Below are 13,771 nucleotides of genomic sequence, written 5' to 3'. Positions count from 1 at the left end.
ATATGAACCAAATCAGAGCTCTGTTTTCTTCAGTGTTACAGTCTCAAGCTTTGTGCTGAGGCCTGGTCGCTACAGGGAGTTTTTTGCCACTCCAATTACACCAACAGTGTTAAAGCCAGAAGAAGGTCTGTAGATACAGGTTATTGTGCATATGCTGAGATAGTCTATTTTCATTTGGGAAGTGGTTAAACTGTGCCAGATGAAAATTCCTGTATTCCAGTAATAACGGCACCCACACTAAGTGTTGTAGGGCAGCTGAGGTTAGGATGGAGGGGGACGGTGTGGGAAGAATGCAGAAAAGGAGCGGGGGTTTTTGGTCTTTTCTTTTGCTTTGTGTTTCTCTTTCTGAAAGAAATGAAAAGCTTATATATGTCATTGCTGTTTAGAAATACATTGGCTACTATTTTGCTCCTTTTAGTTTTGATTTTGGAGAAAGAGGACAATCTTTAAGAGCTGCCTTGCTTCTTGTCAGTCTACACATTCAGTTTGAGCAGTTTTCCAGCGTTAACAACAACAGGCCACTTGAAGACAAACATTCAATTAGTAAATCTCACCAGTTCATTCCATCTGTTCCCTGAAGTTGGTCATTGATAGAGAAATAATGTCACAGAAGCTATGACTGTAGACATATTTTTAAACTGTGCTAGGGGAAAATAAATTGCCTGAAGCACAGTAGGACATTTCCTAATTGGAGGTCAGGGAAGCCACTGCAAATTATTACACTGTAATTTCACTGCAAATAATGTACTTCTGAAGATTAACACAAATTATGGGGACAGTTCTTCTTCACAGAAAAGACATCCATATCCAGAGGAGAAACATTAAGCCAAATGTCTAGAAATATCAGCTGTGTATAACTGGAGAGATTTAGATAACTCAGAGCCACTTCACTGAGTGTATCCTGAGACAGCCAAAACTTCACTGCCTCATGCATGAGTTGTCCTTTTTCCCTTGAAAAAGTGGGAATGCTCCCAAGACCTTTATTCCTAGAGAGGTCTGCTCAGTTCAATGGACTTTACAACAGTGAAGTCTCGATGGAGAAAGAATGACTTATCATTGTTAGATTACGGGATGTATTTTGTTACATCAGTGTTCTCTTTAAAAACTGAGGCAGACAAAATAATTTCTCTACCCACTATGCTTCATTTGTCCTTACATTTGTTTTTAGTATTGCAGCATCTACATTTTGCTTTTTCATTTAAGTTCCAGTTCCTGGAATTCCAGCATGATTTGAGCATTTCAGATTGTATTGCAAGAGTAAGTTAGTTCTGGCATTCCTTTGCAGAGAGCAATTTGAAAATTTGACTCAAACCCATCCTACAGACTCAGAAGCAAAAGGAAAGTACATATAATGGTATAATTTTCAAAGCTGACTTTTAAGCCAGTCTCCTGGTTGTGGGGTTTTTGTTTGGTTGGTTGGTTTTTGTTTTGTTGGGGGGTGTTGTTTTTTGTTTGTTTGCATGTGGGTTTTTTTGTTAGAGCTTTCCAGTAATTCACTGCAAAGCTTTGTCCGACTGCTTCTGACTTTCAGCAGTCCTCTGGAGGTGCTGTCTGGGGTTGGCAACACAGATTACCTTAAAGCACTATTTGCTATGTGACATATTGGAAGGCAACAATGACTTTAATTTATTTATTTTTAGATTCTTTATCCAGTTATGGAATCAGTTCTTCACTCTTTTATCAGCCTTGCTTTACAATTACTTTATTTAATTTTCCTTGTGTGATAGCTTTCTCTGGTAAGGGTTATATATCAGGATTGAGTTACTGGTAGGAGACTGTTTCCTCCTTTCCCCTAAATTCTGTCTGTGGTAACTGGGTATTTGCATTTCAGCTGCCCCCTCAACCTACAGACAGCACTTCATGCCTGACTCATTTCTTGGTGACTTGCAAAACTCTTCTGAGACACGTAAATGTTGATAATTTTTTCCAGGCTTTAGCAATTTAAATGTGAGGAGCTAGCTTAAAACTCAAGCTTAGATCCTTTGCATGGATATACTCTTTTGTTTTCAGGCAATTTAAAAAAAAAAAAAAAAAAAAAAAAAAAAAAAAAAAAAAAAAAAAAAAAAAGCAGAAGTCCACAGCCAAACATTGCAACATAGGTTGGACACACATCCAGGGGTGGGAACAAGACAATCCTTTTCTACAGACTGTCTCTAGGGTCTGGTCCTGTTTTTCAATTGGTAAAAAATGGTTACAAAACATTTTACACTGACAGCAGAATCTCACCGCTGTTAAGGACAAGATTGGCTTGGGCCTTTTGATGGTGCAGGACCTCTGCAGGTTCCTGCCACTGCTCCAAACACAGATGTTTTAAGAAGTCAAAATTGTACACATTTAAATGAATGATGGCTTCTGCCTACGAGTAAGACTTTTATCCAGTCTAGCAGAGGATCAGACTGTTAAAAAAGATAAGACCCATATGCAGCTGTTCTCTAGTCGTAACTGGAACCTTGGATCTTTTTCTGATATATTAAACAAAGGGAGAAAGCATTTGGTTATCAAAACTTAACTCTGAGTGCAGGTTATTTAATAAGAGTGATACCATCCAAAGCAGTCATATTTTTGCTGCTTTAACAGTCAATGACAAGCAGATGAAATTTACTTGCCATCACCATCATGTACACAAATGGATACTGAAAGAGCCACAATGTTGTGTTCTGAGGGTGGAAATCCAGTAGTTTCATGTCCAGCAGTACAAAACAGCCAGCACCTTGCCCAGAAGCCAGCTGCTTCTCTGCCTACAACAACGAAACCTATTTAATCATCTTTATTTTACATCCTAGAGAAATTTATACCAGCTGTCTTAACCTGAATTTTAGGAAGGAAAAAAAAATTCTTACTAAGTGACATCCAGAATTTAATCTTCAAAGAGTTTCAGATCCTTTGGCAAAGATAATCTGATAGCTCTTTTTTTCATACTAGAGTCTGGTTTTCCTTTTTTTTTTTTTTTTTTTGAGAAGAAGCTTACATTTACTACTCACAAATCTTTTTCAATCTTTACTATATATAGTATATATAGAAGATGGTTGTTTTTGAAAAGGTAAGATGACAGGAGAAATAATACAGATGAAAGTTCCATATGTTACGGGTTCCGAGATGGCATTATTTATTTTTGTTTGTAAGTTAAAATCTGAGCAGGATTTGACTACTTCTATATCTCTCTGTGTAGTTGCTTTGTCAAAGTGTTCCAAGAGAAATAACTGGCATTGCCTAAAACCTGAGGAATGTTCTCACAAATTTCCCTTTTTCCCAGGAATTAGAACTGGAAAGAGTGGAGGCAGATATACAGTTAGTGTCCATAAAAAATGTAGCAAATACATTCCAAAGACAGAGTGGACTTAAAAGTGATAGCTGTGATTTTGAAACATCTGAAAACTCAGAACAAGAGAACCAGGTAACAATTATTAAACCGATCCCCAAGGTTCTAACTGTATTATAAATATATTGCATTAAAATACATTTTTACGCAGAACACTGAATTCTTCAATTCTTTGTGCTTTTCCAACTCGGGAAAAAAAGCCCAAATTTCTTTCCAGTTCTTGCCCCCTCCCCTTCTGCCGCCCAGGATGTCATATATGTCTCTTTTTTTCTTTCTTTCTTTTTTTCTTTTCTTTTTTTTTTTTTTTTTTGCATACAATCTCTGCACATGCAGAAGAGTTTTTTAACAAAGGAAAGGCTCACATTTGAAGTGGTGTTATGGAAAATGTTCCATATCATCAGGTCCTTGACACACCACACCGATGTGTCAGCATGTCTTTATAAGGATCTGGAACAGTCAGTCTTGGCAACAAAGCTAAACAGCAAACTCTTTGACCCCAAATTCCTCTATTTTGATAATGCTATCATGCATTTGACACAGGGCCACTATTACCTTCTTACATACAGGAAACCTTCATAAGAGAAATTGAGTAACTCTTATTAAAGAGAAATCTAGTTTGAAGTGATAAGCTGGAATCTGAATAAACCATGCTAATTCCAGATAATTCTATTTGCCAAAATTTTAACAAAAGCATCCATGTTCAGCTCTTTCTCCAAGCCTGGCAGAGACCCCTGCAGATCCTCAGAGAATGCAAGAGTTCAAAAGTTCACTTGTTATTTGCACTTCAACACATTTGGTTAAAATAATGTTTCCAGTCTTTCTTAACACCAGAAGTGGTATATATTACAATTCTAAGATAAGAGAAAGTAGAGCAGTTCAGGGAAAAAAATTCAACACAAACATTTAAAATGTATTTATGACATTTAAGAAATAGCATATCAATATATAAGGAGCAACAATTCTCTAGAATACTTGGCATTTTATATGTAAAGCTTATGAATTATATTTGTGTATATCCAAGCCTGCTTATGTTTCTCGAAAATACAAATACTTAAGAAGTATTAACATCAAAAATTACTCAGGCCTGCCACGTTCCCATGCTGTGATTCAGTGGGTGGTTGAGTTAACTGGGAATTAGATGGCTCTGCTCTGGGAGCCACAAAATACCTCACAAGGAAGATACAAAATCTAAAAAACTCTGAGTGCTTTCTTTCCCACAAGAAAAACAGTTTATTTTACCGCCAAACCTTTTTTTTTAAAGTAATTTCTGTTTTTGTGACCTTTCATGAACCCAGGGAAGTTACCTGATCACAATGGTGAGGAAAAGTGACCCATCAAATCTTTCGGAGCAGGGTATTTGGCATAAGTTTCAAGTCCACTGCAAAGACATTTATATTCACTAGAATCCTGAATCCATGCCTACCTGTCAGCGTGGAAACAGAAACAGGCTTTAGGAGTTGCACTGGTGAGACCATCTGTAAATCTGCCATAAATCTCTCCCTCTTACATTGATAGATGTGACCATCTCTCTTGATAGACAGCTCAGCTCTCCTGCTACTCCTTGCATACTTACCTGGTATTCAATTTTTGGGAACTCCAGCAGTTTCCATTTTTCTGCTCATCTTCCCTGTGCCATCAGCATCCAATTGTAGGGAACTCTTCTCATACTTCTGAGTCTCCTGGGGGCTCTCAAGTCATGTGCCAGTAGCCTCCATAGCTGGTTCGTGTCTAATCCCAAACTGCTTCAGTCTTGGAACCATCCAACAACAGAGGCCTAACAAATTCTCGGGTCTCCTTTTGGGACATGTGAAACTTCTGACCCAAATTTCAAAGACAAATGTGTTTGATTCCTTATGCTCTTATTGCTTCCACACTTTCCCCCTTCCCTACCTCACACTCCTCCATTTGGACTTCTCTGGGGACTCTTGTTTATCTTTGAATCTTGTTTATCTTGGCACAGAAGGGTGCCAAAGATTAGTAGGGTAGAGACTCTACCAGCATCACAAGCTTATTGCAGGAACAGTTAAGAGGAAGAAGTAAAGACCCTTTTGGCTTTGGGCAGCGTGAGACAAGTACAGCACTCTGCCATCACTGTGGCTGGTCTCCCAATCCATATTTATTTCCAAAGGACAAGAACGGTCAGATCTTGTACAGTTCAGATGCTCTGACGTGGACTTCTAGAAGGGCTCACTTCTGGAGGTAGATATAATCTCCATCCAGGGACCAGCTAGGGAAGTCAGTCTTGGTCTGACCACCCACTTTCAAAGGGACTTTTTCCTTACAAGCTCTGCATGACAACAAACTGCCTTTGGCGTCCAAAGGCTGTCCACTTGGAATGTACTTACAAACTTCAAAACGGTGGTTAAAATGCCAGTGAAGGACATGATTAGTTGCAAGCTTGCACATGTCTGTGCAACACCACACTGCAACAGCAACACACCATAACTCACTAACTGATCTCACCAATCCCACTTTTACCACACTGCTGCAGCAGTTTGACTCCACCAGCTGTGTTGTATGCCTCAGGTCAGTTCAGGTATGAATGATGCAAGATGAAAATGCCACACTGAAGGCAGCTCTCTAAAGCTATTTATCTGCCAAAATTACCAGTGGCAACAGAAGCAGTCTCAGCATGTGAGGCCTCTCACGTGTGACCCAGCCCTCAGCATGCTTCCACTTTCAGCAGTTCTGCTTTGACTTCCCATCTCTGCCGAGTTAGCTCTGGTATACATTACCAAATCTACTCTCATGACTGCTTCTGCCAGAAATCCTTAGTATTAAGAGGACTTCTAACCATCCCTTCTCACTTTTCACAGGACAGTTTCTGTCCTAAAATTGCCCCAGGACTCTGCTGAAGAGAGGAAACTCTTGAGCAACTTGTAGAATGGCCTCCTCCATTGTTTCAGAAGAATTCTTTTCACGGCATTCCTCAAGGCTGTCATGAATCTTCCTCTTGCTCAACCAGCTCTTCCAGTTTGAGCAGAGCTGGACCTTTGATCTGTATCTTCTGAATCAGTTAGCTTAGGTTAATATTATACCACCACAGGAGCATGCACGTGCTAAGAGACCCTTAGTTACAAAGACAGGCTCTCGGAAGTAAGACAGTCCCACCTTTCCCTTTTCTTATAAGGCAGTCTTTAGCTACTAATTTGTGACACTGCCATTTCATTTCTCTACTATATTTTGTTTCTAAGAACATGCTAAAAGCAGGAGCTGTATTTAATATGAAACATTTGTTTTCACTGGCTGTTTACTGGGGAAAGTTAACTTTTAATTTTTTGGGATCATTCCCATTTTCCATTAAACAAAAGTAGCAGCAATTTTTAATTAAATAGCTCAGGTTTTTTTAATCTACCTTTTTTTTTTTTTTTTTTTTTTTTTTTTTTTTTTTTTTTTTTTAAATGATGAATCAGAGGTTGCTGCAGTTAGTTGATTCATCATTCTTTGAAAGTTTTAAGTACACTGGGGGAAAATAATTTTTCTGTTCTTGAAATTAGCCTTGAATGCAATATATGCTGCATGATATGGTTTAGTTGATTTACCAGAGTTACAGGATTGAGGGATAAAGGGGGAGTGAATAATAAGAGCCCACTAACTGTCTTATAAGTAACTAGAAAGTAACATTCATTTTCTAAAAAGGGTAAACACTGTATGATTTAGGTAAGAATTCTTGGGCTGTATGAAAACAAACAAACAAAAAGTATGATGAAAAAAAAATTCTTTCATAATTTGTTCCTAGACTGCAAAAGACATAGTTCTGCTGTTCTATAAAATATTTTCAGTTTTTTGAAGGAAGGTCTTAGTGGCACATTTCTCTTGCAAAGTTCACCTGTGGTTGATGGTGCGCATATAAACAGGGCCTAAATAATGTAGTCATAAAGAGCAAGGCTACTATAAAATAGTAACACCCAAAGTAATGAGTGGGGATTTCTTTAGAGCCCTCATAAATACTGAGTCTAGTAAAAGCTAGTGAGAGTTGTAAGAATCCATTAACATATATTGTAAAATTTGTGGAATTTACATATTTACAAATTGAAAGTACTTTTTTTTTTGCCTCTAATAACTGAAAATTTTCCTTAGTTTTATATATAGGCTGGTTTAAAATAAAATTGTATTCAATTAGTTTACATGCACACCCTTTTAAAGTCAGTTTTCTTTGCTAAAGCTAGGGCTGCTCTGCTCTCAGAACCATTTCACAGCATGCCAGAAGACATGCCACAGAGGCAGAGATAGGGGAGAGGAGCAGCTAAAGCACATCCAGTCAACACAGTAGTTCTCTTGGAATTTTTCCACAGTCACAGAGGGTGTGGAAGAGCTTGTCTATGGAAATATAGAATAAAGGAACCATGTTTGCATGTACATATATAACTTGGTATGTGCATGTACATACACATGTCCATACATTTATGAACCTGAAATGATGCTTGCTCCTGTGGGGAAACCACCTGGTGTGGCAGGAACATCAAAATCCCTGGATACACCCTGTCCAGGCACAGGCAGAAAGGGAGGCAAACAGCTTCTTTTTACTGATACTGGTACTGCTACCATCAGTAAGACATGTTCTAGTTCCTAAAAAATAAGCAAACTGACTTTTTTTTTTTTTTTTTAAATGCGATTTGGGCTTCTCCTATGGTGTACTGCATTCTGGCAGGTGAAAAGGAATTTACAGCAGATCTGGTCTGTGATAGTTGCCTATCCTTGCTGTGTGATCATGAAATGCAATTTTAATAGGTTTTGTTTCCTAAATATTAAAAAAACCCAAACCTTAAACTGAAAAATTTGGGAGCAGAATTTATTGGGAAAAATGTTGGTGCATGAAGGCAGATGTTTTAATGAGTTCCTTAATAATGCTTTATCGAATATCAACAAAATGACACTACCACAACCCCAGCAATGTACTGTCATCATCAAAGTCTTTAGAACAGCTGATACACCTTTGCTTTTTAAATCAAGCAACTGACCTCTCTCTTTTCCAATTGTGACCAACTGAAGTATGAACCATTCACCAGTGGTAACTGCAAATCTCTTTAAAGACTTAGCTGAAATTGAGTTCAAGATAGCAACATAAAGCTAACTTAATCAAATATGCACCTACTCTGGAGGCTTCAGCAGAGAACTTCCAGTAATTACACTGCTACAAGTCTCACAATGTCTCAATGGACATTTGGAATGTGTGCATTTTTTGTCCAGGCTACTGCTTTAGCAGTAATATAGCTATATCCTAGAGTGGTTCCCTGCCTCCCTTTTGCTCCCCTGGGCATCGTCCTTTCCTCCTTCCCTCTCACTGCTCTTTCCCTGAACTGCAGCTCTGGCTGACAAGGGGACTCTGGCCCTGGAGGAGGCAGAGAAGTCCCAGATGAGATACATGGCTAGAGAAGTACTGCTGATACTGGGATCATAGAGATGTAAACTCAGGGCCATGATACTGATGGTGGTGGGGCTGTAACACCGCAAGTGTGGTTTGCAGCAAGGACTTGTCATCCAACCTACCTCACAGGGTATCCACATGGGGTATCCATCCCCACTCACCAGACAGGCAGTCTCTGCATCCCTGGGCGATAGTTGTAAAGCAGGCCCAGACCAAAACTGCAATCACCTTCTCCCAGTTTCCTTTGTGGATTTCCACCAGCCCCTCATGACATCAGGGAGGACAACACACACTGCCCAGCATGGCTGAGGTCCCTGCTCTGCTCTGTTACAGAGTAAAGAGTGGGTAAAGAAAGAAAACCTTCAGAGCTCCAATTTCTTGTCATGACCAAATCAGCTGCCCTCAAAAGTTTTGCAAAGCAGTAACTTGCACTGTAATAACTTGCCAACACTCTGCTGGAAAATCCTGAAACTTCCCTGGTGAAATTTCCTGAAATCTCTGATAGCTATTGCACAATGCTGGAAATTATCCTTAATTTTCTTTTTGCCACCAGGGAGATAACATCACATGATGCTAGTTGTGCCTACACTGACTACCAAAGTTAAGACATGAATTCCAAAAGGAAACATTTCTGCTGGAATACATATTTAATCCAATAAGATTCAAGGTTCTCCAGAGGCTGGAGACTGAGGCTAGGCAGATATCAGAATTAAAATAAATGCGTTTAAAAGAAGTACTACCAAGTAATTTGGTGTGGTGGGACAAATCATTACATGGCAAACCCTTCATGATTGGTTGCCTGATTCAAATCTTGATGTCTAAATTTAGAGAGAAAAAAAAAACAGGAAAAAGGACTGAGGTTGGGCTAGCTTAGATTCTTGCTGGTGTTACATGTTATACTTGAATATATTTATTTTCTTTAAGAGTAGGACAATTTGAAGTTTAACCCATCTTTAAAACATGAAGCTCTGGAAAACCTTCAATCATAAATTACACGGCTTTATTTCTCCTTAGTTTGGAGAAATTTCATTTTATTAGAACTGTCACAGAGATGTGCACCAGTGATCAGCATTCTAAAACTTCTAGCAGGAGGCCACCATGCCTTTTAAAGTTTAAAGTCCTTTTTCAGAAAAGGAGTATGTATACAAAATGCACGTTGCTGAGAGTATAGATCAACAGAGCTGGTGTCAACATTCACTCCTAGGCAGAAATTCTTTGAGGTAGATGTGAATTCACACGTCCACACCCCTAAACACTGTCTCCTATGTTACTCACAGGGCTTCAACTAATAGTTTTATACTTTTCAAGTTTAGCTTCCTACTCTTTGCCCTGTCTTTTTCTTTCAATCAAGTCTGTTTCCAGCTGCTTGGTCTGACCCTGGCTGGAATTTTATCTTTAATCATGTCTGGTCCTTTTCTGCCCTGTTCATCACTAAAATCCTTGTGATGCAGATCATTAAAGGTGATATTTGACTATCTGCCTCAAGATAGTTTGGGATGCTTTTTAAATTAAAATCTCATTTCATGACACAATCTATTAAACACAAGTGATTGTACTGAAGCAGTTTTATTGAAAAGATCATTTTTTTCATAAATAAAAAAGAATATATTTTAAACTTTTTTTTCAGACACGAACATAAAAACTCTGAAAGCTTGTAGAAATGAAAATACCTATACAAAAATTGGGCTATCAATGTTAAATACTTCAACTTTTGTTCCTACTAACTGAAATACATTTATATCTTCTATCAGTATAAAAAAATCTTCAGAGTAATGTTAATACTACATGAGTATTACATTTAACTGAACGTATTCACATTTTCAATACATAGCTTTTCCCAGCAAGTCTGATCAGTCTATGCCTTTCTTTTTCGTGCAGTTCCATTAAGTTCTGGAGGGGTCATTTGCAGCACTTGCTGTTGCTGCTGCTTTGCAGGAGAGGAGATCCAATCTTCTGAGCTAAACAAAACATAGCACAGTGGCTTATAAACAAAGCTTTTATATATATATTTTAAATATGTATATGTGTGTGTATATATATATATATATATAGCCTAGAGCTCCCACAAGTATAAACAATATAAATCCCGTATTTGTACACAGCTTATTATTACTGTATTTATTTTGTTAAAATGAAGAATAGCATCAGGCTAATATTAGGTAATTTAACTACATAACCACTTTAGTTCTATGTGCAGATAGAAATTAAAATATTAACCAGTATAAAAAATAAAGAGACATAGTAATATAGTGAACATTGGTTCTGAGATTCACTACTGGGTAAGATTTAAATAATCTCAGAAAAATGACCACAGTTCAGCAAAGACAATGATGTAGTCATGAGGAGAGACATGAGAAATGGCAAAGTCAGTTTCATGTCACTTTAAAGATATGGACATACAGATTTCCCAAATTTTTGTGTATATGTGTGTGTTCAAATGCTCACCAGCACAGAGGGAATGAGAACAGATATATAGGTAAAGAGATGACTGTGTTAAACACTTTACCACCAGTTCACCTCAGTGACTTACTTAGGAAAAATAGTGTAAGAATGATTCTATTCCATAAGAACAATTCTTTCTGTGTTCACCTATCCAGTATTTGACAGCAGACCTTAAGAGTTTACAGACCAAGCCATCTCAAATAGTTCTGAGTGTAACAGTATGGAATATCCCAGAAAATATGGGGAATGTGATGCACAAAAGATGCCAATCAATCAGTTCATAAAGTGAAACAGAATTAGAAAGCAAATCTTTAAGTGAGGCTTAAATAGCAGCAAAAACTTTTAAAGAAATTAAAAATTATCTTTAAAATCAGCTTTGTGCAAAGTCTCTTAATTGTTGCTTGTCTGGATACAAATATGAATTAAAAATATGCAGAATAAACCAGTTTTTGTTTTGAATTCAGATTATGGGAAAATAATTACTAGATTCAGAAAATACTTACCTATACAATTTTTTCACTGTGTCTCTTCTTATTCTTTTGGGAGGAATGGGGGTGTCAGATATATCTAACATTATAGGCTGAAGTAATGATTCAGCACCTTTATCTGATAAAGCAGGAGTCATACCTATGAAAAAGTTACAAGTAAGAACCAATAACAGAAAAATTAAACCTGCTAGTTATAAATGGGCTCTATAACAATACAGTTAAACCTTTGAAGTAAGACTTTAGAAATGTCATAAATTTTATGGTTACTTTTTATCTGAAACAGAGTTCAAAGATGACAGTTACAACTATTTGCTTTATTTATAACTGTTGCAGAGTAAATGTTGATTTTTAAAATATTATTTGATATTGACATAAAAAAAATTGTAACTCAGATAGACAATCCTTGCAGACTTCGGGGTGTTTCTTTTTATAGCACAATGTTTTGATTGTGTTTCCTTAGCAAAAGCAACTCAGCTCTTTACTACACAGTCATTTCAAAAAGCCTGCCAATGTTCTGTAGCACGGGGCCAGCCACACTAATAGTTATATAATCTCTTATTAGTGAGATCATAGTTTCATGTTCACAAGACACAGACTGGCCACATTCTTATTATCTGAACACAATACAGGGTAGTGCTGCTCCAGGCAATATCCACACCATCATACTATTACATGCAGTTTTTCTATTCTTTCCTTAAAATGTGACATCTCTTAAACTATTAGTTAATGTTAACAATTTTCAGTCATAGTTTGAACTTCTTCGTTTGTAAAGAGCAGAATACATCTGGTTGCAGTTAACTGTTCTCCTCCTACAGGACACCAAAATTATCATACAATAACCTACCCAATTTTTGTTTCACTAGCTTGAGGTTTTTCTCTTGTTCAGCAAGTTCCTGTTTTTTCTTTTGCATTTCTGGTGTGTTCAGTGACTGCAAATGTAAACCAAGGTCCTTATTCACATTTTCAAGTTTAATCACTGCTGCACGGTATTGCTGAAGAAGATCTAGTTGAGGAATAAAACAATAAGCCATGAAACAGTAAGTAAATGACTGTTTTGATTTGGAAAGCTAACAATACTACCTAGGCAACGTATAAATCCATAAGAAAACATTTCTTTCAAAAACACTGCTTAAAAAACCATCCAAATTTCTAGTGGATCGGTGGCTGTTCTTAAAATGACTGTAAAAAAAATCATATCCAAGTATTTTGAGTCCTCTTTTCTTTTCGAGTCTGTATCTTAGAGGACAGTGAAGGACCCACAAGCTCTGAAAATGATGTGGGGAACTGGTATCACTGCATACATCTTGTTGCCTGTGTGCTCCAAGTGAAATTCTCTGTCTCTGGTGACATTAAGTGCTTGCAGCATGTTGTCTGTTCACTGCTACAAAGCAGAAGCTTGTATTACTCATTTGAATTGTATTCCACCTTGTGGACCAAGTGAACATTTACTGAGTTTAACTCCCGCTATGGAAATCTAATCAGGTAGACTCAGATAAACAAAGGTGTATTTTGTTGACAATCCTTTTTCCTCTTTAAACACATTTTTCCACATCCAGGCCTTGAATAAATATGTCAAGTAATAAAGGAAGGGTTCAAGCACGTTACCCTGGATTCATTCATTTTACTTTAAGGTATGAGGTTATCTTGCACAAAGCTTAACTAAACACTAAATGACCTTAAGTTTGCCATGTGGTGAAAGCTCTCACAGAGAGCTGCTGCAGTGACAAAAGGCACTGCAAACTCTTAGTACAGCTTATTTTACAAGTACCTTGCCAGTGTAATAACACATTAAACAACTTTTATCCTACGAACATTGAAAAAGAGCATGTCAGAACTAATCTAAGTGTAAAATTAAGTTCAAAACAAACCCTGTGTTATAAGGTGCTGTCCTTTAAATGGAACTTTACTACGATTTTCCTTTAAACATCTAGTATCTAAGTGAAATTAAAACATACCTTTTTCTTATATCACGATTGCTCCAGTACTAAATTATAGAAAATTCCAATTTCATTTGTATTGGGTAATAATTGAGTTCAACAATTAAAAACATGATGATAGACAAAGTGCGCTTAACCCAGTATATTTTAGCCTGTGACTGATGTGCTTACTGTGCTTTTCCTACACGTAATATATTTTCTACTAAAATGCCATGGA

The 13,771-nt window shown here is 37.3% G+C and overlaps 1 protein-coding gene across 2 annotated transcripts in view; it reads right to left on the bottom strand.

Moving 5' to 3' along the window:
* Positions 1-10,251: 10,251 nt before the first annotated feature.
* SMCHD1 (structural maintenance of chromosomes flexible hinge domain containing 1) overlaps positions 10,252-13,771 on the bottom strand; it is a 77,352-nt gene continuing 73,832 nt past the window's right edge. For both annotated transcript variants that reach the window (XM_040059952.1, XM_040059945.1), the window contains exons 46-48: positions 12,462-12,620; positions 11,633-11,756; positions 10,252-10,645 (exon numbers count right to left, since the gene is read on the bottom strand). In XM_040059952.1, the coding sequence (XP_039915886.1) occupies positions 10,543-10,645; positions 11,633-11,756; positions 12,462-12,620 (386 nt within the window). In that variant the 3' untranslated portion in view covers positions 10,252-10,542. The remainder of the gene's footprint in view (positions 10,646-11,632; positions 11,757-12,461; positions 12,621-13,771) is intronic.

The sequence above is a fragment of the Hirundo rustica genome, chromosome 1, assembly GCF_015227805.2.
Source record: "Hirundo rustica isolate bHirRus1 chromosome 1, bHirRus1.pri.v3, whole genome shotgun sequence".
In the NCBI taxonomy this organism is placed as follows: domain Eukaryota; kingdom Metazoa; phylum Chordata; class Aves; order Passeriformes; family Hirundinidae; genus Hirundo; species Hirundo rustica.
This window is presented reverse-complemented; position numbering and strand designations above follow the sequence as displayed.